This window comes from Nicotiana attenuata, unplaced genomic scaffold (assembly GCF_001879085.1).
Source record: "Nicotiana attenuata strain UT unplaced genomic scaffold, NIATTr2, whole genome shotgun sequence".
Classification (NCBI taxonomy): domain Eukaryota; kingdom Viridiplantae; phylum Streptophyta; class Magnoliopsida; order Solanales; family Solanaceae; genus Nicotiana; species Nicotiana attenuata.
This window is the reverse complement of record NW_017670247.1, coordinates 1106694-1134182: the sequence shown is the minus strand read 5'-3', so window position 1 is coordinate 1134182 and position 27489 is coordinate 1106694. Positions and strand designations below refer to the sequence as shown.

General features: G+C 36.2%; 2 protein-coding genes across 2 annotated transcripts; one reads left to right on the top strand and one right to left on the bottom strand.

Annotated features, from left to right (window-relative positions):
• Nucleotides 1–673: 673 nt before the first annotated feature.
• Nucleotides 674–2203, bottom strand: LOC109236603. The gene is made up of 3 exons (XM_019402792.1): nucleotides 1646–2203; nucleotides 1359–1574; nucleotides 674–856 (listed from the first exon to the last, which is right to left on the bottom strand). Exons 1-3 carry the CDS (start codon nucleotides 2201–2203, stop codon nucleotides 674–676), a joined length of 957 nt encoding a protein of 318 aa, XP_019258337.1.
• A 6711-nt stretch (nucleotides 2204–8914) lies between these two features.
• LOC109236627 (alpha-N-acetylglucosaminidase) lies at nucleotides 8915–27481 on the top strand. The gene is made up of 19 exons (XM_019402821.1): nucleotides 8915–9334; nucleotides 9891–9964; nucleotides 10519–10730; nucleotides 11721–11842; nucleotides 12552–12637; nucleotides 13762–13856; nucleotides 14061–14142; nucleotides 14681–14787; nucleotides 17086–17116; nucleotides 17889–18006; nucleotides 18961–19011; nucleotides 20747–20856; nucleotides 20984–21086; nucleotides 21279–21377; nucleotides 22959–23069; nucleotides 23511–23773; nucleotides 25883–26120; nucleotides 26818–26896; nucleotides 26996–27481. Exons 1-19 carry the CDS (start codon nucleotides 9122–9124, stop codon nucleotides 27229–27231), a joined length of 2430 nt encoding a protein of 809 aa, XP_019258366.1. The 5' UTR covers nucleotides 8915–9121; the 3' UTR covers nucleotides 27232–27481.
• Nucleotides 27482–27489: the final 8 nt, after the last annotated feature.

The window sequence follows — 27489 nt, the reverse complement described above, 5'->3', positions numbered from 1 at the left end:
CCCGCACATCTATCTTAACATACTCATCTCTGCTACCTTCATCTTCTGGATGTGAGAGCTCTTGACTGGCCAACAATCCGCCCCATACAACATAGCCGGCTGACCACCGCTTTATAAAACATACCTTTAAGTTTTGGTGGTACCTTCTTGTCACACAAAACACCAGAAGCAAGTTTCCACTTCATCCATCCCGCCCCAATACGATGTGTGACATCTTCATCAATCTCCTCATTCCCCTGTGTAATAGACCCAAGGTACTTAAAACTTCCCCTCCTAGGGATGACTTGTGAATCCAGCCTCACCTTCACTTCCACTCCCTGAGTAGCACCATTAAACTTACACTCCAAGTATTTTGTCTTGGTTCTGCTCAGCTTGAAACTTTTAGACTCCAGGGTCTGTCTCCACACCTCTAAGCTCGCGTTAACACCACTTCGCGTCTCGTCAATCAAAATAATGTCGTCTGCAAATAACATGCACCACGACATCTTCCATTGGATGTGGCGAGTCAGTACGTCCATCGCCAGGGCAAATTAAAAGGGGCTGAGTGCCGACCCCTGATGCAACCCCATCATGAAAGGAAAATGGTGTGAGACCCGTTTCACTATCCTCACACAGGTCTTCGCTCCTCATACATGTCTAAACATCTCTACAGAACCTCCATCAGGACTTTATCCTAAGCCTTTTCTAAATCGATGAACATCATATGCAAGTCCCTCTTCCTCTCCCTATATTGTTCCATTAATCTCCTAACAAGGTGAATGGCTTCCGTAGTCAAATGCCCCGGCATAAACTCAAACTGGTTCTCAGAAATAGACACCTTTCTCTTCACCCTTAGCTCCACCACCTTCTCCCACACCTTCATAGTATGACTAAGCAGCTTAATACCCTGATAGTTCTTACAATTTTAGATATCACCCTTATTCTTGTACAAAGGAACCATTGTGCTCCATCATCTTCAGGCATCTTTTTCGTCCTAAAAATGACATTAAATAACCTAGTAAGCCACTCCAATCCCGCCCTGCCCACATTTTTCTAAAACTCCACCGAGATTTATAGCCCGGTCGCTCTGCCCCTACTCATCTTACGCATAGCACCCACAACCTCCTCAACTCTAATCCACCTGCAATACCCAAAGTCACAACGACTCTCAGAGGATCCCAAATCACCTAGAACAATGTCTCTGTTCCCATCCTCGTTCAAGAGACTATGGAAGTAAGTCTGTCATCTCCGACGGATATGCGCCTCATCCAACAAAACTCTACCTTCTTCGTCCTTGATGCACTTCACTTGGTCCAAGTCACGGGCCTTTCTCTCTCTCATCTTGGCTAGCCTAAATAACCTCTTATCCCCGCTTTTACCCTCAAGTTCTTCATATAAACCACTAAATGTTGCAGTTTAGCCACCATAACTGCTAACTTCTCCTCCTCATCAATGCTTTCCACTAACTTCATATACGCTGCTTTCTTGGTGTTCACCTTTCTTTGGACCTCTGCATTCCACCACCAGTATCCATTGCGACCACTATTGTAACCCTTCGAGACCCCTAGAATCTCTCTAGCAGCTTCCTTAATGCACTGCGCCATCGTGGTCCACATCAGGCTCGCATCCCCACTACTCCTCCAAGCTCCCATAGTCAACAACTTACCTCCAACTCCTGCGCTTTGTCTTCAGTCAAGGCTCCCCACTGGATCCTAGGTTGGCCATATACCGCCCTCTTCCTCTTCTTCCTCGTGATCTCAAGGTCCATGACCAAGAGCCTATGAAGGGTTGTGAGGTTCTCACTCAGGACGACATTGCAATCCGTGCAAAGACCTTTATCAGACCTCCTGCAGAGAAGATAGTCAATCTGGTTCCCAGCCACCGAGCTACGGAATGTGACCAAGTGTTCCACCTTTTTCGAAAAATTCGACTTTGATATCACCAAATCAAACGCTCTGGCAAAATCCAGCAGTGAAGTTCCCCCTCCATTTCTATCTCCAAAAATGAAACTGCCATGCACATCATCATAACCCCCAAGCGTCGCTCTAATGTGGCCGTTGAAATATCCTCCAATAAAAAGCTTCTCAGTGTGCGGTATATCGCGCACCATCTCATCCAAATCCTCCGAGAAACGCCTCTTGACTTTCTCATCCAAGCCTGCCTGGGGTGCGTACGCACTGATTATGTTCAAAGTAAATCCACCAATAACTAGCTTAATACTCATCAGCTTGTCGCTCACTCTCCTAACCTCTACCACTAAATCCTGGAGGTCCTTAGCAACCAAAATGCCAACCTCGTTCCTGCCTCCCTTGCTCCCAGAAAATCATAGTTTAAACCCGTCCGCATCCCGTGCCCTATCTCCTACCCATCTAGTTACTGGTCATATATATAATATGTGGCTTTTAGTTTAGTCTATACATGATAAGATGTAGTCAATAAAACAATTTTAAAATTTATATATATGTTGGTGAGCGATAGCAAATACCTCATACAATTATCGAGGTATACACAAACTAATCTAGCTAAATTGATACCACATAAAAATATAATTCTTAAAACATATACAACATGACACTAGCAATACTAAACGCTCCTTTTTTTGGAGCGGCACATTCACTTAGCTACGGGACCAATACTTAGGAGTTGGAGCAGTTCATCTTACTCTTGTCCTTAATTTTCTTGAAGTCAGATAGCTTTCTCTTCTAGAATTTAGTTGGATTATGTCCAGAATTATTCTTTCTTTCTGATTTTATCACGCTTAAAGCTCAAATTCTTTTTGTCACAAAAAAAAAAACTTGTGCTCCACTTGAAAAGCAACATCAGCCAAAAAAAAAGTGTTCCCACTGTCCTTCTTGTGCTCCCACATTGTACGAAAGGCCTGAACTTGTTTTTTTTTTGAGAATCTGGAACTTTTATTAGAATATACTAAGGTGCTTCCACATTGTTACACAAAATACTAATACTCTTAAAGGCATTACAGTTGCCAAGTTTGGCCAACATCCTACAAGCATCGTCTACTACATGATTAATAGAGGTATAGCCGTTTTTTTCTGCCAGCATCCTGGTCATAACAAGAGGAGGTGGTACTTCTAAATAAATAGGTTTATTAATATTAGTCTCGTAGGCTGCTTCCCTAGCTAACAAGTGAGCTACTTCATTTCCTTCTCTGAAGTTATGCATGACCTTCAGCTTCCCTATTCTGGATATTAGCCACCTGCAATCATGAAGTAAAGTGTTGTATGTAGGGTATCCTTGATCCAGATATTTTATTACCTCGGTTGAGTCAATTTTCACTTCTAGAGGAGTGAGATTCTTATCCAAAGTTAGTTGAAGGCCTTGTCTGAGTGCCAAGATTTCCGCGTGGAGTGGAGATACTGCTTGTGAAGAATGTTAGAAGCCAACAACCCAATCACCATTGATATTTCTTATCACTCGTCCATGCCACAAACTAGTCTATCTCATTTAAAAACGCCATCAGTGTTCAATTTATACCAGCCGATAGGAGGTTTATGCCATTGGATTCATATATGAATCTTTTTAGCTATGTTGCTTTCTCTATCAGTAAGAAGCTTATATTCCACGACCTGATTTATGATGGTCTTGGAACTCAAAGTATTATTTGTGTTGTTAAGGTTATTTCCATTCCTATTCATCCAGATGCTCCAAATTATAAATGGAAAGAGATCCTTCCACGATATATAACTATTACTGATCATAATATTTAGATCTCTAATTCCTAGAAGCCAATGTTTATCATCAGTGCCGGCTACCTGGTGATCTATTGTAACACTCAAATTATTCCAAATATTCTTAGCAACATAGCAGTGTAGGAATATATGGGTAATAGTTTCTTGAGAATCTCTATATACCGGACAAGTAACATTAATGTTCATGCCTATATAATTCAAGTACCAGCGATAAAGAATTCTATCGTGGTAGAATAACCATAAGAAAAACTTAATTTTATTAGGGATGTGCAGGCGCCAGATCCAACCACTATTATTGATATCCCACACCGGAGTGTCAAAAGCATTGGGACATATGTTTAGAGGAATAGAGTTAATATTATCAATGATATTGGGTGGTAAAATGAAGGATATCTTGGATAGATCCCAGCTATTATCACTATTGCATAGGTCTTTTACTTTCATATCTAGGTCCATGTTATTCAAGGGGCCTTCGATAGTCCCTAAGAGTTGAACTATTTCGGATCCATCTAGCATTACAAATACCATAGAGTCCCCATATTGCAGTAGTACCATCCCTTTTACATACTACGCCATATGAAGGAAAAATAGGCTTTGTTGGTTCCGCTAGCATAGTTATTAATGAGCAATTAAGACTATAAAGCATGTGGAAAGTTAAGGAGTCTCCAACATAGGCCAGTTAGCAAGTCCAAGTTCTTAGACTGGGCCTTCTTCATACCCAAGCCGGTAATAGTAGACCAATTCAGGAGGTGAAGCTTCTTCTGTTGGTTAGTGTTACCCCAAACAAAATTTCTTTGGAGTTTGTCAATTTCCTTCAAACTTTACTAGGCAATAGTGTAAATTGCATGGCATGATTTGGAATAGTAGCCACAGTTGAGATAGTAAGAGTAGCTCTGCCCACTATATTCATACATTGAGTTTTCCAATTGGATAACCTGGAACACATATTATCCAAAATAAAGTAGAAGTCATTAGCCTTAGGGGAGGCTTGAAGGATTAGGAATCCTAAGTGTTTTCCAAAATTGTCACTAACCTTGATACCAAAGTACTTGGAGATCTCCTTCATTGTATCCTTATGATAATTTTTGGAAAAATTATCTTAGACTTGTCATAGTTAATCTTGTGACCTGAAAGCTCACAAAAAAGGTTAAGACTCTAGAATAGTTTCACTAGATTTATTGTTAACCCTGGCCATGAGAGTGAGATCATCTACGAAAAATAGATGGGAGAAGGAGGAGCCTCTACGATTAACTTTTATAGGGTCCCAATTATTAATGTCTACATGATGGCTAATATATCTGGACAACATTTTCATGCACAAGATAAAGATGTAAGGTGACATTGGATCACCTTTCCTTATCCAATGAGTAGGGGAGAAATAATTTATTTTAGCACCATTCAAAAGGATAGCGATGTTACTAGTCGAAATACAAGACATAATTAACCTAGTAATATTAGCAGGAAACTTAAAAATAGGAGGGTTCTGTAAATGAAGGACCACTCTAATCTATCAAAAGCTTTTTTCCAGATCTATCTTTAGGATCATGTTGGCTGTCATACTCCTACATTTTCTAAATCTGGACATGATCTCCTGAATAATTATAATTATAGCATTATTACTAGCCCTTCTATTCTTAATGAAGCTAGCCTGGAAAGGGCTAATTATTTTTTTTCAAGATAAGGCTTAATTCTATTGGTAATGATTTTTGTAATAATTTTATAGACAGTATTGCATAAACTATTCTTCAAGTTGTTGGCGTTGGGGATTTTAGGGATCAAACAAAGATATGTGTTGTTTAAAGTGGAAGGAATAGCTTGGGTATTAAAAACTTGGTGACATAGAGTCGTAACTGATGGACCAACTATATTCCAATATTTTTGCAAGGAAAAGGGGTGTAACCCTTCTGGACCGGGAGCCTTAAAGGGTTTAAAAGAAAAAAGAGTTGCAGTAATTTCATTATTAGTAAGAGGGATATCCAAGGCAGAGAGGTCCAGATTATCAAAACTTTTAGGACTTGTGAGAATATGGTTCCAGTTAGTAAAACTATGGGAAGTGGTAAACATCTTCTTAAAGTAATTCAATGTATGATCCATGATAGCCTTGTGATCATCTATCCATTCACCATTGTCACTCTTACCGTAAGTAATAGTATTTCTCCTTTTCCTGTTAGTGGCTGTTATTTGAAAAAACTTTGTATTTGCGTCCCCATCATTTAACCAAGAAACTCTAGCCCTCAACTTTCAGTAATCTTCTTCTAGTTTGAGAATATTATTATATTCCAACGTGAGGGAGTTTTCTAGGTTCTGAAGAAACATACTAGTAGGATAGTTGCTAGAATTCTAGATACCACTTAATCGAGCTAGCAGTTTTTTTCCTACGGAAAAGGTCCCCAAAAGAATTGTTCTTCCAATATATCACTCTCTCCTCAAAGGTATTAATAGCATAATCTCAGTCCTTATCTTTCCAATTAGAAGCAACAACGTTAATGAAATCCGGGTGAGTATACCAAATAGTTTTGAGCCTAAATGGTTTCGAGGTGGCACTATTAGAGGAGTTAAGATTGATTAATAAGGGGTTATGGTCTGAATAAGTCCTAAGTAGATGGGTAACAGATGCACGAGGAAAAATCAAAAGCCACTCTTCATTGGCCAAAACCCTATCCAGTCTTTCCATAATTAAACCTTTCCTCCTTTTCCTATGATTAGACCGGGTGAACTTGCATCCATTAAATCCTAAATCAATAAGGTTACAATTGTTAATATATTCCCAAACTTTTGAGGTTCTGCCTAGGCTAATAGGTCTTCCTCCTAATTTTTCACTTGACGTAAGGACATTATTAAAATCTCCTCCTACGAGCCATGGGTCCTTATAGGAATTATGAATGACTTTAAGATTTTTCCACAAGTTATCTCTGACTAGTTTTTCTGTACTAGCGTATACATCAATGAATAGCCAAGGTTTACGATAAGGGAGAACCTCTATCATAAGGTGGATCTCTTGTACTCTTCTCATAAAGTCCTGTATAGTTAGAATATTGTGGTTCCACAGGATAGCCATACCACTAGACTGACCCTTCGCGGGAACCTCAATTATCTTAGCAAAATAAAAATCATTAATAAGAGAGGCGTGAGTCTCCATCTTGGTTTCTAGGAGAGCTACCAAGCATGGTTTGTGAGTGTCAACTAACTCTCTAAAATTCCTCCTAAAGTCTTTATTGTTCGCTCCACGAACATTCCAGATAACAAAATTAGATTGTCGATTCATCATCACAAGATGGAGTTGACTGTTGGTGTTCTCCCCCACCGAAGGCGAAGGCATGGTTTCCCTTATCAGGAGAACTAAGGTCACTGCATGTTTTACTATCATCGAGTCTTGTAGTGGTTTTATGTCCACGGCGCGCCTGCACAGTGCAGCTGGACAACTGAAGATGTGCTTCTTCTTTTGCCTCTCCTTTAAGAACTTGTTCGTGGCTTCGTTTAGGCTTGAGAATTTTTCCCTCGATTACCTGCCCGGTGGAAGAAATCCTTCTTTCTCCACTATTATTTTTCCTCCTCCTAGTTCTTGAACATTGTGAGGAGGATTGGTCTCCATTGGATTAGTCTTGGATGAAGATTGTCCGAAACTTGAATTAGTCTGTATCTCTTTTACAATTGCTTTGCCTATCCTTTCTCCGGAGGCCTGAACTTGTTGCTATGGAATAAGCTAGCCAACACACTCCTAAATTAATTAATTATGTTAGGGTGACACTAGAATCATGATGTTCCTTATAAGAGTCAAACTTGATTGTCAGTTGTGTAAGATAGGTCATAGAAGTGCTCCAACATTTTTATAATAGTTTTTATATGTTATTTATAGGGAATGTTTGCACTTGAGAAAGAGACCAATAATCATGAAATTTACGATAATGCCCCAAGTAGCAGATTTCATGCATTTTGGCTTTGAATATCTCATGTGCTAGGTCGTGTTAACACGATCTTTTAGATAATCTTAATTGCTAATTACATTTTGATACCTTCCATTAATTGTCCCGTTACTCCCTTACGTACCATATTTTATGGCTTTATATATGTTTCATTGTCATTAATCATCTTTATTTAGGTCAATAATGATATTTTGGGAAGCTATATCCTGTTATATGAAACAATTATGAGAGTATTCTTATCCAAATCAATTTTCCTAATGAGTTTATATTTAAGGTGTGTTCAGATACAAAATTAAAATCTACAAATAATATGGACATAAAAAGTAAATATGATTTGATATTTTTTTAACTAGTAAGATCACAATCTAAACGTCAACTTAACTGGTAAAATCACCAACAATATAATATAAAATAAAAGGATTTGGTGTTCCTTTCACCAGGAAATGGAATTATTTTTACAATATAAATTCCAAATTAACAAGTAAAGGTAAATACTTACTCGTGTATGGTATTTTCATCCAATCAAGAAATTTAACATTAACAATTAAAATTAAAGTAAACATATATATGATTAATGATAAATTTATGTATAAAAGGCATATGCATGCCTTGAATTTATAAACATACAAATAAAATTTTATTACTAGTAAAAAGATTTATAAGAGACGAAACTGATTAAGAAAAGCAAAAGTCGTCTGCAAGAGATTAATAGTCTGTTTGGCCAAGTTTCTTCAAGCCAAAAGCACATTTTTTTCCCCAAAAAAGTATTTTTTTTTTCAAAGTTGAGAAGTTTGCCAAGCTTTTAGAGGAAAAAACGTGCTTTTGAGTAGAAGCAGAAGCAGAAAAAAATAACTTATCTCCAAAAGCATTTTTTGAAAAGCACTTTTAAGAAAAATATACTTAAAAGTCTTTTTTAAAAGCTTGACCAAACACTAATTGCTACTTATAAGTGCTTTTCAAATAAATTTATCAAACACAAATTGATTTTAACCAAAAGTACTTTTGAAAAAAATACTTTCGAGAAAAAACACTCTCAAAATAAACTGAGCTTGGCTATTAACTTTCCTCAACTTAAAAATTTACTCTTATGAAAAAGTTCATTTGACTTCTTTTTAAGGAATAACTTGTGCAATTCTTTTTTACAACATTTAAACTTCTCATACAGCCATACTCACATTTATTAGTAGACAATATAATCAAATTTTCAGTTTGATCTATGTCAAAAATAGTCAACATCATCAGTTCTTATTAGAATTGTTTATCTAAATCCAAAAAGGAAAACGAAGACAATAAGAATTTTAAATTAAGTTTATCCCAAAATGGGTCTAATTCTTTAATGTTCAGATTCCATATTAGTAAACCTTAAGTTGAAAAATCCAATTGCTCTTAGCCAAAAACCTACCAAACAAAAAGACACAAATTATACACTCCACCATTTGTTATTCAAATTAAACATTATATGTTCAACAATAATTTTGACTCGTTTCTAAAGCTCCAAATTCCAAGAAAAGTATGGTCAATTTGAAGTCTTGGTTTCTACTCGCAATTCTTTCTGTGTTTCTTTGTAAAGCATCAGCAGTAGAATCAGATGCTATAGAGTCTGTGCTGAGGCGTTTGCATAGCAAACAGGCACAACCAATAGTGCAAGAATCTGCAGCTAAGGGTGTTTTGCAGAGGCTACTTCCTGCCCATTTGCACAGCTTTGAATTTAAGATTGTTTCCAAGGTACTGAACAATTATCTCCTTGGTTTTTCAAATTCATTTATTCCCTTTTTGTTTTGGAATTGGTAATTCATTATGTCTGTAACTTAAAGTTTACTGCTTTTCTTGGTTTAATCCATAAATGCTCAAGATTGTTGAAAAAATATCATTTTTTTTGAGAACCAGTTGACTGTTTTAGTTATAAACACAAATGGCATCAGTATATGTCCTTTGTGTGAACTATTAATTGGTTCACAAATATTTTGTGATAAAATAATTATTCTACTATTACACTTGTTAGTGCCATCAGAATTCGTAAGTGATCCTTATTTATATGATCAATGTGTATATAGGATACGATATCTTTGCTTGAATAAGTATAAGGTAATAAATTGTATTTAAGTGGCTTTTCTTAATTTTTCTTTCCTATAATGATGTTGAAGTATCGTCTTAGGCTGCTGTAAGTTAGGATCTTATATATTCCTACATTTTCGTTACTATAGCTGCATTTTGTTCTCGCCAAACTGGCTTGCTAGTTGCTACTTGCAATTTATAAATGACATTTCTTATGTAAATGTAGGATCTTTGTGGTGGAAGAAGCTGCTTTCGTATAACCAATTACAAGAGTTCAAGAAGAAATTCACCTGAGATACTGTATGTCAACGAATAGTTACAAGGATCTCACTATGTTACACTTTTTGACATCTATTGCTTTTTGATTGCTAAAAGTTTTATGTTCTTTTTACTGTAGAAAATTTGTGTTTTCCTATTAGCAGGCAATGGCTGTCGATAAGTTTACTTCTTCCAGTTGCACTTTGTTTAATTAGTTGTTGTTTGGTTTATGTCCTTGGTTCATAATATTGCCAACTTTGCCGTCATACTAGGTGGCTGCTGATTTCTGCTAAATATGACTTGTTTTGGGCAAGTTTCTTGCGAAGTTCTTAAAGAGATTAGTTATTTGATGTCAATTGGCACTCTTCATATTACATTTATGTCTTAAGGGTTGACAGCTGACTGTCGTAGCCTCTTTTGGCATCTGTAGTCCAGATTTTCTTGTCAAATAAGAAGACAAAATTAAAATATTTAAAACTTTGTTATCCGGTGAGCAGATACAGTTGAACAAGTTGTTGCTGCACCTCTACTTCTGCTTCAACCTAAATGAGGCTTAAATTAGGTGATGAATCTCTCTTTGATTTGTTTTCTCTTAGGATTCAAGGAACTACAGCCGTTGAAATCACATCGGGGTTACACTGGTATTTGAAGTATAGGTGTGGTGCTCATATTTCATGGGACAAGACAGGGGGTGTTCAGTTAGCTTCAGTTCCCAAACCAGGATCACTGCCTCTTGTAGAAGCAGATGGAGTGACGATCCAACGGCCGGTACCATGGAACTACTATCAAAATGTCGTCACATCTAGCTGTAAGAATACAACTCTCTCTCTTCCCCCCCCCCCACACACACACACACACACACACACAAAACCTTTTATGCATAGTTGTTGTCTCATATTAAAGTGCAGTGAAAAATGCACCATCACCGAAATACTGGTAGTAGGTCTTCCCTCAAAACATAAATAATAATGCGGTATTTAGTTGATTTTTACGGTGTGAGCATCTATCTTCTGATATCCTGTTTGAAAGCCTTATACCACTGTAATTTCACTGTGTTTGTGCTAGTAATATTGATGCCTTCTTTTGCTATTCTTTTCTAGTGATTATTCCTTGTCGTCTTTAGAACTCAGTCCTTTTCTCATCTGATAATAGGACGATGAAACCACAATTCACGATGTTCCTCAATCCTCCTCCGCATATTTTTGCATTGCTAAAGCCACATATTATTTGTATGTTATTCATGTGGATGTGGTGTTTGAGGGCTTTCATTTGGATATCTTATGCAAAACGAAGGTTCTCTCAGTAAAATGCTCTCTTGTGCCCAAACTTATTATAAGATGATGCCCAAAGAGCAAAATACAGAAGAAAATCAGGTCTAGTTGACGGTTTGTCATCCTTATCTTTTCTAAGGCTGTAATCAGCCTTACTCCGGTCATGGACAACTTATCAGGAGTTTTGACATTGAAGTCATGTCTATCAAGAATGTTAAGTTCATATATCAAAGCATTTATAATAAGTGATAGAGCTGTAAATACCTCTTGATTTCAGCGATTTTTCTGAACTATTCCAGTAGGTTTAAGCTGTTCAGATTTGGGTTGAGACTGATCGAAAACCCTTTTACTTGATAAGTCTACTCTGCCTGCTTTAGGAGAATCACTAGTTTTCTATTTACGGATGTTTACTGTTGGTATTTTTTGAGATGCTGCTGGTATAACAACTTCGCATATTTCTACTTTCTATTGGTTTTTTGAGACGCTGCTAGTGTAACAGCTTAGCATATTCCTACTTTCCCATGCAGATTCATTTGTTTGGTGGGATTGGCAAAGGTGGGAGAAAGAAATAGATTGGATGGCACTTCAAGGAATCAACTTACCTTTAGCGTTTACGGGACAAGAAGCTATCTGGCAAAAAGTTTTCTTGGTATTCTTATAGCTTTGGATTTTGTGGGTTCCCCTAGCTTAATTTAGAGCCAAATGGCTGTTGCCATGGCAATTTCTGCCTCATATTCAAATAGGAAAGTCATACAAGTTGTTTGATACCTTTGGGCAAGAGCATGAGTTTTGTATATGTTAACGGAATCAGTCGTGGTAGTACAAATGCTATAAACCTATCTTTCTGCTAACATATGCATTGCTTCTATATTGCTAAACTTAGCACTTCTGTCTTGAATCTACCTCTATGAAGTAGGCCAGAACTTGGGCTTTATTTCAGATAAAGTTTGTTGATTAAAATGTTTGTGCCGAGTAGTTAAGGACTAAGGTTTCATATGCCATCAGGTAAAATCTTGTTCTCTGAGAATGCAGCAATTTTCTCTGAAATTTACTGAAAATACATCCCTTCATGCTATTAATTCTTGGCTATTTTATTTGGTGCTGAAAAGCAATGTGCCAATATCTGCTTAATGTTACTTCCCTAGTTCTTTTATGGTCATTATATCCATATCTTATGTTGCTACAGAGATTATATCTGCTTGATGTTTACCTTGGGATTTTTATTACTGATAGTGCGTAGGAGACAAATACCATAGTGCTTGATTAGTTGTCGCTCATGATACAGCCTGATATGGTTGTATAAGAAGCTTCATTAGACGCTTACAAGCACTTTCTGATTCATGTTTGTTTATGATCAGGATTACAATATTACTACTCAAGATCTAAATGATTTCTTTGGTGGACCTGCCTTCTTGGCTTGGGCTCGCATGGGAAACCTACACGCGTGAGTACCATAACCCGTCCCTTATGTCTAACTTGTCTTTTCAATCAAGGGCATTTCCAGCCACAACAAATGCTGGCAAACCATATGTTGTAACAAATGTTATCTGGTTCAGGTATCTTGTGAGACCGGGGCATATATTTTGTAAAGATTTTGTGAATTAAATGTCATGCGGTAAATTGACTTTGATTCGGTATATGGTGCTCAAAGTTAAAGGGTTCAGTAGAAAGGAGGATATTTCAGATGTGTTAAAGCAGGCCTATCTTAGGCTGTTCAGCTACATCTAAGTGAGTTTAGCTCGCCTATAAGATCTATAATGAATTCTAAATTTACTTGTCATCTGATTGATGCATGTAATCCTTCTCATATGATTGGACGGCCAACAGGTGATAGGCTAGGTCTACTTATAAAATTTTCCATCCTATTGTGGCCTCTTGTTCTTAATAGATTCTTTTTGAGATGGGAGTCATATGTAAGGTCCATTTGCTATCAATGTTGTAAGAGCTTGAAGAATCGTTTGTGCCTCAATTTTTTGCAAAGCTAAACTGATTCGCCTCCATGCTTTTTCCCTCGATGCCTATTATCCTTTGCTATTTGTGTCTTACCATTTCTGTGTTGAGGTAGGAAAGATAAGGTGTCATGTTTTACCCTCACGAGGATTAGTTGTCTTAGCACAATCCAACATTTTCCTTGTTAGAGTTTGTATTTTTTGAGGATGAAGATGAAAGCATGCATCTTTAGTGACCTTTTTTTGATAATCGTGGTGTCGGATCCAGCTTGCACGCACCTCGACTGATTCCACAGGCTACCTGCTATCTCCCGGTATCTAGTAACTCTATCCACCAAGGCTTGGACAAATGGGAAGAAATCACCTAGTTTTTTTGTCTCCTTTGAGATTTGAACCTGAGACCTCAGGTTCTCAACCCACTTCATTGACCACTAGGCCACACCCTTGGGTCCTTATCTGCACTTTAACTTGTTCATACAGCAGATGCGACCAAATTCATCCCTATTTGTATTACATTTCTCATGTTATCTATGCTTCAAAGTTTGCTGCGGATTGCTCTCTGTATCTTATTGTGCTTCATTTTTGGATATTTACACTCCAAATCTATATTGCACTGCAGATGGGGTGGACCTTTATCTCAAAACTGGTTAAATATTCAGTTAGCATTGCAGAAACAGATATTATCTCGGATGCAAGAGTTGGGCATGACCCCAGGTATGCCATTGTTTTTGGTTTTAAAGGAATCTTTCAACAATATTGTCTTTCTTCTTTATGTTCGAATTCTGATTAGCAGACCAGGGCTTCTCGTAGGCCGGTGTTTAATTAAGTTTAAGATGTTTCTGTTATTTACTTCTTCAATTCACAATGTGATTGCTCAAACTAATTTTCTTGTCTTCATTTTTCTCCAATGACTGCTAGTGCTTCCATCATTCTCTGGAAATGTTCCAGCTGCATTAAAAACGATATTCCCGTCTGCAAATATTACAAGACTTGGAGACTGGTATGTCAATTTTTGATGTTTGTTCCATCTTGCTGGTCCTTTTCATAACATTGTTTTCTATTGCTTTTATTTTGAGGATATGCAAATATTTCACAATCTCTTTCTTTCCCTTCGCTTCACTCTCCATGCTAAGTTTTAGAACTTTTCTTCAACATGTTTCTAAACATAAGTTCGATTTCTGTGATGTTCGTTAGATGATAAGCTTATGACAGCTAGTGAGATGCGTCCTTTACCCTCCTAGTTTTTGACCAACTTCTCTTCTATAATCTAAAAAGGAACGATAGTTTTCGAATTTGAAATTCGTATAGAGCAGTGTACGAATTCCGACTAACCTTTCTTGTTTTGAAGAGCTAGAAGTATTAAGGACTCACTTAGCTTTCTGTTTCTGAAAGTAAAAATTCTATCCCTGGTAATTCTAATATTTTCATGTTTCTGAAGTGCTCCCTAAGAAAGTACATCTAACTTGGCTGAAAATTTATTGTCAGATACTGGGAAGATTTGCTTGTTTTGAACCTGATGGAGTTTATACTTTTCTTAGGAACACTGTTAATGGTGACCCTCGATGGTGTTGTACTTTTCTCCTTGCCCCTTCCGATCCTTTATTTATTGACATTGGAGAGGCATTTATCCGGAAACAGATTGAGGGTGAGTTATACTTCTGTCTTTCAGTTGAAAAGGATTCGCCTTTAATAAACAGAATACAGACATAAGTTTTTTGGTCTTGAAAAATGTAAAAGGAGTTTAGACTTTGTGAAACTTCTTAACCTCTTTTTTTCTTGTTCTAGACTTATAGTGCTTTATCTTTTTCCATTTTGAACATAGAACAATGAGGAGCCAACGCTTTTTAAGATATCACACTTTTCTGTTTCCGATTCTATGTTAAATGAACTAATGGAAAGAATTAGAATAAACAAGATATCACCCCACAGCTTTATAACCGTAAAATCTTGAGCAGAAGACAGTATGCAGAGATGACACTGCACAAGCTTTTGGAAAACTCAGGTTTCCACATTGTCACAAGCAACTTTTCCAACTTAGAATATCCTAGTACAACAACTACGCCTCAATCTCAAACAAGTTGGGCGGCTATTTTCTAAACGTATAAATACTACTCATAAAGCAGATTTAGAATAGCCTGGTAAATCTGCAAAAATATGCCTGGTAACGCCAGCGATAGTTAAATTAAGTTGAGATATGCAAGGAATGGAAGAGAATTTTAAAAATAGTCATTGACATACTCTTGCCTACCTGGTACATTTAGAACACAGAAATATGATGAAGCTTATAGAAAGGCAAAATTCACATACATGACTGAGCACTTCTTTAGAAAAGCGACAAATGGAAAGCACTTGAATCAGTATTTCTCCAGCAAGATGAACGTGTTTGACCCTGACTGCATGTTTGTTCCCAAGGAATTAGGACCCTATAATTTATGTTAAATCCGTGCTATGTTACTTCTGGAGTTATATTCTGTCAGTCTGTTATTATATTTGATGGGACATGGGTTTGTTCCTAGTGAGAATTTTTGAGTTTGGTATTTACTGTTCTACTGGATTTTGCTAGTCATATAACATGAGTCCAGTTTCAGCATTCCCCCATTTATAAGCCCACTCCAAAATAAGAGGATGGCATGCTTTGTATTTATGCCTTTAAAATCATGAGACAATTAGCACTTGTATTTTATCAGTCATTGCCTAATGAAAGCTTATCTAAAATGTGGCTTCTGTCCTCTTTTCTCTATTTTCATTTTCAAGTGTAATTGTTTCCTTCTATCCTTGACACACACAACCATTTTCAGAGCAACAAATCTAATATGATTGTATGGTTTTGATAATGCACTTAAGTTAAATCTAAATAACATTATAGGGAAGGGGGAAGCTTATAAAGTGTTTGATGCATTTTCTATTCTGACAGACACCTTGACGGAGAAAAATATCTTGGCGTAAGTATCAGAAAGCCGATGAGGGTGATGGTCCTGCCGATCATCAATATACCAATAGACTTTTATGATCATTGCTGACTTCAATTAAGCTCAAAATACTTGAATATTACTGTTTCGTTGATAGTATGTGCTAGAGGTTGCTAGTTTTTGCAATCTGTTAGTGTGTGAATTAAATATGGTCCTATCACTTGACTCCCCAAAATAAACGTAAGCTCAGAATAGAAAGCTCCTGCTTGTTGACAATTCTGCTCCACTTGGGACCTCCTTTCACGAGAAAAAGAAAATAAAATGAAATCGGTGATTTAATTCCCATGCCTCAACTAGTACAGCTTTCAACATCTAGTTCTCCTCCCCCTCTCTCTCTCTCTCTCTCTCCCAGTGCCTATATTTTAGTTGAACTGCATTATAAGGTGCTTTAATGGATCAAAATACCTTGTTGACCTCAATTCCTACCTAGGAAGAAGGCAAAGCACATATGGTGTAGTAGGTCTAGTTTTATTGTGATGTTCATATTTACGGGGGATTGGGTGTGATGCAAATATCCAATTTCATTGATGCAGTCATATTGTTGGTTATAGTTCGTGAATCATTATCTATATTGTTGAAGTGTGTGACCATAGTGCACATTTTTATTTACTTAATTATGTCTTAAACATTCCTCTTAACGTGCGGGCTTGATTCTTTTAATCAGCTAAGCATGTGAATTTTCTTTTTGATATTGGGTGGCGGTGAGAGTCGAACCCAGGACCTCTATCTGCTCTGATACCATGTTGAAGTGTGACACCGTCTCATCTAAAAGCTTAGACTGTTAGAGAGTGCACACTATTATTTACTTAATTATATCTTCAACCGTTTGTTTGGCAAGTCAATGTAGGGTCTATTCTTGGCCTTTCTTTGAGGAAAAAAAAAGCGTTAATGTTTTGCAGCCTATAATTGTATATTTCCTGTCATTTGATCTCAACTGACTCTTTTGTGATTCATGTTTTTTATGTTCACTGCAGAATACGGAGACATCACCGATATTTACAACTGGTAGTCCATCATTCCACTAAACTACTTCATCTGGCCTAATTAAGTACAGTGAATTCGCAAGCAGTTTCAAGTATTTCACTTTGATCTACTTTATCATAAAAAAAAAAAAAAACATTTTTTCACTTTGATCTTGTTTACAAATGCGTGTTGCTTATTATCTGGTTTTATATAAACGCCTAAAGCAGGTGACAAATTGTTTCTCTTTTAGGCTCTAACAAAGTATGTTTGAAGGCTTTTTACTTTTTGAAGCCTGGAAAAGTTGATTTTACTGCTCGTATCTTTTATGTATTGTTCGCTCTTCCTGTCTGACTCTATTTATTGAACTGAAACTTCAGTTAATCTGATTAGGAGCGATATGGGGCTATAAAGATTTATAACTTAAAGACAATTGTCCTACTTTAATTGTTATACCCTTAAATGTATGAACATCACCTTTTTTGCAGCAAGTACTAGTAATACTGTTCTCTTTTTTCTTGAAGCTTAATCTCTCCTCCTAGATGATCCATTTAAGAAGGGAGAGTCACAACTCCTTTTTATCAGAATATAAATGGTGGAACTTGTAACAGGGTCTTGCTGAATAAGTTGAAACTTCTTGATGTTGACATTAATGCCTAGCTTAGGGATCCCATATGGTTGTTTTAGGGCATCAAATTTGGAATTCTTTTAACTTCCAGTCAAGGATTATTCTTAGTGCCTAGAATAGGCAAATAAAAATTTTCACTTCAAATTTTGGTTTATGAATCAAAATCTGAGAACTGGCATGTTTATACAGTGATACTTTCAATGAGAATACTCCACCTACTGATGATCCGACATATATTTCATCTCTCGGCTCTGCTGTGTACAAAGCAATGTCAAAAGCAGACAACAATGCGGTGTGGTTGATGCAAGTATACTTCTTATTCTTACCACTAATACTCTTACTTGGCTACTGATTTATTCAATGATATCTAGTATAATTGTTATTAATTTTTTATAAGGTAATAATATGTAGCATTAATTGAGCTCTATCGTGATCTGTTGTTAATTTTTGGAATCTTAAAACTAGTAGTATAGAAAAATGTTTTGGCATAAGAAACGTGAGCTCACCATTGGGATTTAATTAGTATTTACACGTAATCTAGAAAGGAAAAACACCTAATTACATCCCTAGAAATCTCCTAATTATATGGTTATAGGGATCTAGATACTTTTAATATTTACAAGGTGTGAATCCTTGCTATTTTAACAAATTTGACACAGTACATATTTATGGTTTATTTCGTGAATTTTCTCAAGGAATTTCCTGGATTTAAGTGCCATTGACTGTATTTACCTTATCAGGAAACAAAGTGCCTTTGACTGCTGGGACTGTATTATTAATCAAGTTAGTGCTTAGATGGGATCATTTTTACGGAAGAATTTTGTTTGTTGGAAGGCCTGAAGCTAGCTGGTTTCTCATACTTTTAACATTTTAGCTCAAATTGTCCTGAGTTTAAGGTTGATCTAAGGATTTTACTGGTTCATTGTGTTGTTACTTCTACACATATCATTATGCATGTGAATCCTGAATCCAAGTAGCTTAGAGTGAAAGTTGAATCAATTACAGGAGCTTTTCTTTCATTAGTTTTTAGCAAACTGCAGATGGATTATTATGTCGTTAGGTCTGAATCTTGTGGTGAATGAGAGTTCATTTGTCAATGAATCTATTCACCTGGTATTGACTTTTGTATAAAAATTTGCCTTGAGACGAAATTTTCTTGTGTTTGACCTCTTTGCTCTAGTCTACATTAAAAGTTAGCTTTGTGTTTCTGGATTGCTGCATGAAGTCATGAACGAACTTCTATTTAATTGGCAATATGCAGGGTTGGCTATTTTACTCTGATTCCGAATACTGGAAGCCACCGCAGATGGAGGTACATTTCTGTAGAGAAATTAATCTTATTTCCTTTTATGATACGGTCAGACCGCCATGTCATTTTGTACTTTCAGTTAGTATATCCATTTTTCATAATTTTTTGTGAGTTGTGTTGCAACATTAAATGTTATTGTTAGAATGTTAGAATATTAAATTCTTAAGTTATTTTTTTATCGTAAATTCTTAAGTTATATATTGTCCGACATTTGATAATATCATATGTATTTGATTTGATACTTATTAATAGGTTTGTCTTGTATTCAAATTATCCAGTCATCAATACATTTCTCTCTTCTCTTTATTTTCTCACATGGTATCAGTCTCTGCAGTTTTAGTTGAGACCCAAGTAGCTTCTGTCCTTGTGCTTAGTGGATGGCAATCTTATGTTTTCTGCACGGGCAAAGTTTTTCCTTCTTTTCATAATCTTATAACACTCTTTTCATAGTTTACCTATTCTAATTTATTTCTGGCGATTGTTCTGGAGGCACTACTCCTATTTCTGGTGATCACTCTGGTGATCAATTTGGGGTCACCACACCTATTTTCTGTGACTGCTTTACTGGCACTGTGCCTCTTGTCTGGTAATTCTTTTGCGGTTATCCGATGATTGTTTCAGCGCACTGCACCGCTTTCCGGTGACAGTGCATATTTTAATGACCATTCTGGTGGCACCAATGCCTCTTTTCTTTGGTTGCCGTTGAGGTGACACTGCCTTTTGCACCTACTACTCCAGTCACTTTCCTATGTTCTTTTCGTCGATTTTTTTGCAATCAAAACTTTTCCAGCGAGATTCCTTCGACCATAACTTTTACGACGACTTTCTGGAAAATTTCTGATAGTTGTCCTGGCAATACTATTATGTGGTTATTTAATTCTCTGTGTTAACAAAATAAGTGAAGTCCAGTTGATTTCCCCACATTTCAGTTTTAGGGTGCTTGTTAGAATTTAACTGTTAGTGTTAGAATGTCAGAATATTTTAAGTTGCATATCGTCCCACTTGGGACAGTGTTTGACACCTATATATATAGGTGTCTTATTTTCCTCAAGTTATGATATTATCATTATATTTCTTCTCCTCTTATTTTTTTCACAACTTACCACTCAGAAAGGCGTTACTAAATGTTTCATGCTATTTCACTGACCCACACGCAATTCCAACTGCGCTTCTGATTCTGTCACTGCTTATATGCATATATCCACTGAAACACCGCGTGAGATGTATCAGGAGAAAATTAGAAATAGAATATCTATGATTTGAAGTATATGTGAGTGTGAGGTTCTTACATTTCTTTATCTCCTTTTTAGTTATGTGATAGTATCACTTATCAAAGAAAAGGTATGTGATAGTATCATACTCTTGATGTCGGTCATTACAAAAATGGATACCATGGGGAGCTTTTCTTGTTCACTGATGCAGCGTACTCAGATAGTACTAAATGACACTTTCTGAACATCTAAGGGATTGACAGGTTTTCTGTCATTTACGTGGTACTACTTACCTATTCAGAAGAAATTTATTGCTCACGTTACCTACGTGACTGGAAGGCACTTATTCTTCTAATGCTATAAAATACTTAATTTTGAGGACAAAATGATCTCCTCATTTGTGCCATATTTGTACAGTCAACCTTTATTAACAAAAACGACAAAATGAAACATTGCACCCCCAGTTTTCCCGTTATAATTAACATGGATTGTTCTTGCATATTTTAACTTTTTTTGCTTCTGTACAGGCACTTCTACATTCTGTTCCACGCGGGAAGATGATAGTTCTTGATCTATTTGCTGATGTCAAACCAATATGGAAATCATCCTCTGAATTCTATGGCACTCCTTATATCTGGTAATCGGAGGATTCTATGTCAAAACTGTATATAGATTGGTTACTGGAAATGTTATTTTCACTTGTTGTTGAAGCTTGAATGTCAACTAATTTTTCTCCCCAATGTTACTGCAACAAAATATAAAAGGTGTATGCTGCACAACTTTGGAGGCAATGTCGAAATGTATGGAGTGTTAGATGCTGTGGCTTCTGGTCCTATTGATGCCCGTATTAGTGAGAACTCAACAATGGTAAAATGTCTATCATTTCGCAAAACTTTTTTTCTTTTTTCTTTCTGAAGTTATTATTCAGAATTTTAAACTATTAATGATTTTATATCCCTCTTATGCTATTATGATGTAATTGAGTTTTTTTAATCCATTTCCTTGAAGTTGTTAAATGTCCGTTACTATTTACTTTTCTTGCTCGGTGCTCTATGGCAGGTTGGTGTTGGTATGTGCATGGAAGGAATAGAACACAATCCGGTTGTCTATGAGCTGATGTCCGAAATGGCATTTAGAGGGGATAATTTTCAACTTCAGGTAACAACCTTTTGTCAATTAGAAGTCATTAGGATTGACGATAATTATCACCACAGGAAATTTTTTGTTCATTTTATTGTAAGGGCCTTTTCAATTCAATCTGCTCCCTATTTTAACCATATCCCTTCTAAGCTCGTTATACAACAAGTTTTGCAAAAGGATAAACTTTTACTTTAGAACACAAAAGTGTAAAACCTATAAAAGTGAGTTAACTTACTTCAAAAATAGAAGTGAATTAACTTTCAGTCAAGAACTCTTTGTCTCTTTTTCTTTGCTGTGTTCTTTTGCTTTTTATAAATTTCTCCTGCAATCTTTTGAAACTACAAAATATTTCGAACCTTGTAAAAATATGTTGATTTTGACCAAAGATGATTTTCAATCTTAATGGTAGAGATTAACTTTGATATTAGGAAAAATATTCGAGATAACAAACTATTTGCTACACCAAACAAGCAGTAGCGGTGTCTTGAGGATGAAGTTTGAACAGATTGGACTCTCTGTTGTTTTCATATCCGTTTTTTGTCAAAAGGCTCATGTTTCTATATTCCTTTCCCTTTATGAATGCAGAAATAGGAATTAAGCTTAGTTATCTTTAATGAGTTTTACTGACTTTTAGACATATTTTATCGGGAATAATATCTCATCTATTTCTCTATATCAAGCTGTTACCACTTATCAGATGCACCTTGAAGGGTGTGATATAATTCAGTAGTTTTTAGCTGTTTTACTGAAAGATGATTTATGCTGGTGCAGTTTCCTGCATACTTATTGCGCTCAATATCAATCCATCTAAGATTATGCTAGTTTTATTTTGGGAGAAACCAAAAAACTCCTAATGTGGTTTTATCATATGAGGATGTGCAGTTTTAAGATTGATTTTGAATACACTATTACTATACCATTTAATTATGTCATATCACTATGTTGCCTAAAATTGGAAACTGAAAGCATATAAAACATTGGAACAGTGTTCCCTTATAAAATATAACAAAAAGCATTAGAACAGTGTTATATCTGTGCCTATGATATTGTTTATCATCTTTGGTGTCAGCTTCAAAAGGAAGCCTGAGTTGTGCCGACCAGTGTGTATTTGATGCGTCTTGCCATGTCTTATCTCATTAAATTTATTTCAATCTGGTAAACCCTACCCTGAATAGCATGCCTTAAGTTTGTGTCACTTTAACCCTATCCCGTAAGGCCTAAACCCCCTGCCCAGGAGTCAACAATGGCCCTTTCACTTTGTTCCCTTGGTGACTCGAACCCCCAAACTCTCTTGGGTGGAAGTGGTGTGCTCTTGCCATTGGAGCGACCTACTTGTCTTCTTTTCTCCTTGATTAAGTAAAAAAAATTTATACTAGTGATTAAAAAGGCAAACAGGGACAATGTCTGAATAAAACTTCTCAAAAAGGCCTGCAGCAGTGGATTTGTCTCTTAAACTCATATTCACTGGCCTCCCCTTTGTTTAATCTCCTAAAACTCTTTTTTACTGCTTCAAATGTTTGGCATTTTATTGAAACATTTAAAGCGAAATATTTCTTAATGCCTTCCCTCACATCATAATTTATTTGTTTTGCTGCATAGGGTTGGTTGAAATCCTATTCTCGCAGACGTTATGGTAAAGTGAACGATCAAATTGAAGCTGCTTGGGACATCCTTTATCATACAATTTACAATTGCACGGATGGAATCGCTGTAAGTTCTTCATAATTGTCAGTGCTTAAACATTTAATTCTACATCTTCTGATAGTAAGGAGAATGGTATAATCATGTCTTGTATATCAGGACTTCATAATTGTCAGTGCATAAACATTTAATTCTACATCTTCTGTATGTTTTGGTTAACTGATAACTAGGCAATATGTTTCTAGCTAAACCTATGATGCAATTAGCTGCTCATTTTATTTCTCAGCATCTTATTACTGAACACTATACGAACCTCCAGACCTAATTTCGATCTTCAGCAAAAAATGCATGTCTTTCATAATCGTAATCTATTCGGGAGAAAAGAGAGAGATCATATATCTGAAAGAAAATTCTTTGGAAGCACTAAATGTTTACATCCCAGTTTTCATGGTTTGTCAATGGCATTTGCTTCTTCCTCACCCTGGCCCTTTACCTTGTGCAATGTTGTAGGATCACAACAAAGACTACATTGTGGAATTCCCTGACTGGGACCCCTCAGGGAAGACGGGAACTGATATCTCGGGGCCTGATAGTTCCAGTCAGAATCAGATGCAAAAACTTGCAGGGTTCCAGTGGAACAGACGGTTCCTTTTCTTTGAAAAGAGCTCCAGTCTACCAAAGCCTCACCTATGGTATTCTACAGAGAATGTCATTAAGGCATTAAGGCTATTCATTGATGCAGGAACAGAACTTTCTGGAAGCCTCACGTATAGGTAAAGGCTGATTCTGACTTTCACAACTGATCAAAAATGACTTTTTATCCCTTTATTTCAGGTACCTGTATATTTTATCCGTCTATTCATTCTAATTCTTAAAAAGAGGGGTTAAAAAACTAATATTTCTAAGAAAACCTCTGCATCTGCATCACTAAAGTTGATCCAAATTTGTCAGTTCGGTTGAAGCTTTAAAATTTGCATGAAACCTTTGTTACACATAAGAAGACTCTACTATTGGATAGTATAACCCAGAATACTAGACATGTTATATAATTTAGCAAAAGAGAAAAGCAACTTACCAAAAACAAGTGGTTCTTTTGTTCCTGCAATCTACGCCAGGATATTGTCAAGTTTAGTGATATCGAAATGAAAGAAAATTAGAGCCACTTATATAGTTTTTAAAGCACCCTAAAAAAATCTAAGTATTGTACAATGGTGACATTGGTGCTCAAGGGAAACTGCAAATGTGAGTAGCAGCTTCTATGTAAGAAGCCACTACTCTTTTGCAAAGTCTTGGTGAAGTATCTTTCTAGACGGCCCCCTTCTTGTATGGAATTCATAACGTGTGACTGATGGCTTCAACAAACTTTCAGAAACAAGCCTCCTGATGTTCTGCATCTGCTGGCTTTACCCTTCGCCAATCAGAGCTTCACTCTGCCATTGTCCTTCTCCAACACACTTAAAATGATCCAATATTCTGAATAACGGGTCTATGTGATTTTTAAAAGAAAGTGTCTGTTCTGTTTAGTGGCTTTCTTTTAACAGTTGCAAAATAATTTTAGCAGCTTCCTTTTACGCGCAGAATTTTCGAGTGGAACCCGCGATTGGATAATATCTTTATTGTTCTCCGTTCTTTTTAAGAATCACATAAACAATTTTTGCTAAAATCCATTGGTTATGTGACATTTTTGAGGAGCCACTACCCCAGATGATCCTGTATGTTAGCAATATTTTATAGATGTATTCCATAATTATACCGAAAACAGTTCAATTTCAAGAAAAACTGATTACAATTTTTTTTATAAAGACAACTTCATTTCCACAGAATCCACTTTCCGCAAGTATAATATGACACTAATACTTTCCTTAATAGTCGTCCCTAAACAAATGTGACATCTAAACTGGGAGGAAGGAGTAGAACATTTTGATAAATAATTATTATCTGTGAAGTACTGTTTCCATTGAACCTACAACTCATGAAGAAATGAAAAACGGAAAGTCAGGGATGTGTATATATGCTATTTCTAGCAGCGGGTAATACAAGTTAAATTCCAAAACCTATTTTTCAAGACCATTTGATGTATTTGTGGGCTTCCCATTGTCTTTCACATCACAGAGCATGCACTTTCTGATTAGTCGGAATTGCTACCACTGTTTCAATTTATATGACATTTTTTTAATGGGGAGCTTAAGAAAATAAGAGATTGCTGACATATAAGTTAAATATATATTATGTACAAAAAAGCACCCTTATATTCTAGCTGTCTTCAATATACCATGTCAATTTCATGAGTGCATGTTATTTAAACAAAATGAGAATGTTAATAATAAAGAGTTTTCAGATATAAAAGTACCGAAGGGTGTGGTATAACAGTCGTGAAGTGGGTGAAAATCGGGGGAGAGCAGAGTTCAAATCTCAATAGAGACATAAAACATTAGGTAATTTCTTCTCATCGGCCTAATCCTTGGCGGGTAGAGTTGTCTGGTGCTTGTGTTGGGGAGGTAGTAGGTACCTGGTGGAATAGTTGAGTTGTGTGCAAGCTAGCCCAAACACTATTGTTAATTAAAAAAAAAGGAGTTACCAAATATAGAAAGCTGTTAATCTTCTCGGAACTAACAAAAAGAAAGATTGTGATATAAAATGGAATAGAGAGAGTAAATGTTATTAAAACTCATAGAGAAACTTCAAAATTCCTTAACAAAGAGAAAGGCATTGGGAGAATAGTAAATAGAAATTAGAATGTCAAAATGTAAAAACTTGAACTCTATGAAATTCTTGCAACTTTGAAATTCACTGGAGGTGCTAAAATGTTATTCTTCTCATGCACACAATGAAAATGATCAGAAATGTGAGAATCACTCTACTTGTGTATTTGGCTTCAACAGATATGATTTGGTGGATTTAAGCAGACAGTCACTTTCCAAGCTTGCAAACCAGGTCTACTTGGATGCAATATCTGCTTTCCGTCATGAGGATGCTAAAGCATTGAGTCTGCATAGTCAGAAATTCCTTCAACTCATCAAGGACATTGACAGGCTTCTAGCAGCTGATGATAATTTTCTACTTGGAACGTGGTTGGAGAGTGCCAAAAATTTGGCTATGAATTCTGATGAGAATAAGCAGGTCAGAACAGCTTAATGAAGATTATTTTTTTATTATTTTATGAAGAGCGAAATGAAGATTCTTGTAACTTCTGTCAATTTGAGTAACTTGATTTAACAGGAAAAGAAGAACTAGAGTGAAACTTGTTAAGTTGAATAACTTAGTTGGCAGTGTATTAGCATGTTCCTTGCCTTTGTAGAATAATAGAAAAACAGACGATGAAAAGAAACAAGCAAGTGAAAGTAGCTTCTCCTCCATTTGCTGGTCGTAGACTTTGTATGTAATCTAGTTTCATAATTTAGGAATTTATGGTAAACCACCAACTAGACTTTTGGCACCAAATTGTCCCCTCTCTGTGATTCACATCACTAAGCTACAATCTTTTATCGAAAATCTTATTAGTCTCCTTCTATCGGACCGACCCCATGACCCGCCTCATGAGAAAAGCTTGCTCAGACAGAACACTTTCCATTACATTAGTAGGATGTTATTTTTCCAGTTTATGGAAATGGCATGAATAGTAGTAGGAGATTTGCAAAATGCAACATAAGGTAATCCTTCGTCCAGTAAAAATTCTCATTTATTATTTTTCAACTGATCCCGAGTTCCAAACAAACTTTCCATGTCTGATGAGGTTCAGTCTCATGAATCATCGGACAGTAATAATGTAATGAGTTCTTCATGACTGTCTACTGATCCTTCGGTTTTTTATTTTTAGTACGAATGGAACGCAAGGACACAAATAACTATGTGGTTCGACAACACAAAGTACAATCAGAGTCAACTTCATGATTATGGTAAGCTTTTTCCCCATCAGATAGTAATTCGTATTCTTTACTTTTACTTCATATCATAAAAATTGTTAAGAATTTGATATTTTACTTGTCTTCACTCAGCAAACAAGTTTTGGAGTGGCTTATTGGAAGCATACTATCTTCCACGAGCATCAATGTATTTCGAGCTCCTTTCTAAAAGCTTAGAAGAAAAAGTGGACTTCAAGTTGGAGGAATGGAGAAGAGAGTGGATAGCATATTCAAATAATTGGCAAGAAAGTAGAGAGCTTTACCCTGTGAAGGCTCAAGGAGACGCCCTTGCTATTGCTACTGATCTATTTGAGAAATATTTCAGTTGAGATGAGATTATCCATTTCCACAATCAAACATGAACAAAAATGGAAACCCTTCACTTGTATAATTGTCTTATTACCCAACAACTGATATTGCAAAGAGAGCTATAGTTTTCATGGGACACCCCCTCTTTTGCAGTGTTCAGCTCTAGGAAGTTGGTGAGTACTTCCTGTTTCAATCAAAATGTGAACAACTTTCCCTATTACAAATCCATTAACTTTCATTTTCCTATAATCATACAACCTAGTCATTGCATGCATAGA

Coding starts and splice junctions, on each gene's coding strand:
- LOC109236603 (XM_019402792.1), bottom strand. CDS start 2,203: ATGAGTATTAAGCTAGTTATTGGTGGATTTACTTTGAACATAATCAGT. Junction 1,575..1,645: donor ACAAAGCGCAGGAGTTGGAG/GTAAGTTGTTGA, acceptor ACGATGGCGCAG/TGCATTAAGGAAGCTGCTAG. Junction 857..1,358: donor TTTATATGAAGAACTTGAGG/GTAAAAGCGGGG, acceptor CATACTATGAAG/GTGTGGGAGAAGGTGGTGGA.
- LOC109236627 (XM_019402821.1), top strand. CDS start 9,122: ATGGTCAATTTGAAGTCTTGGTTTCTACTCGCAATTCTTTCTGTGTTT. Junction 12,638..13,761: donor CGCATGGGAAACCTACACGC/GTGAGTACCATA, acceptor ATTGCACTGCAG/ATGGGGTGGACCTTTATCTC. Junction 26,121..26,817: donor ATTCTGATGAGAATAAGCAG/GTCAGAACAGCT, acceptor TTTTATTTTTAG/TACGAATGGAACGCAAGGAC.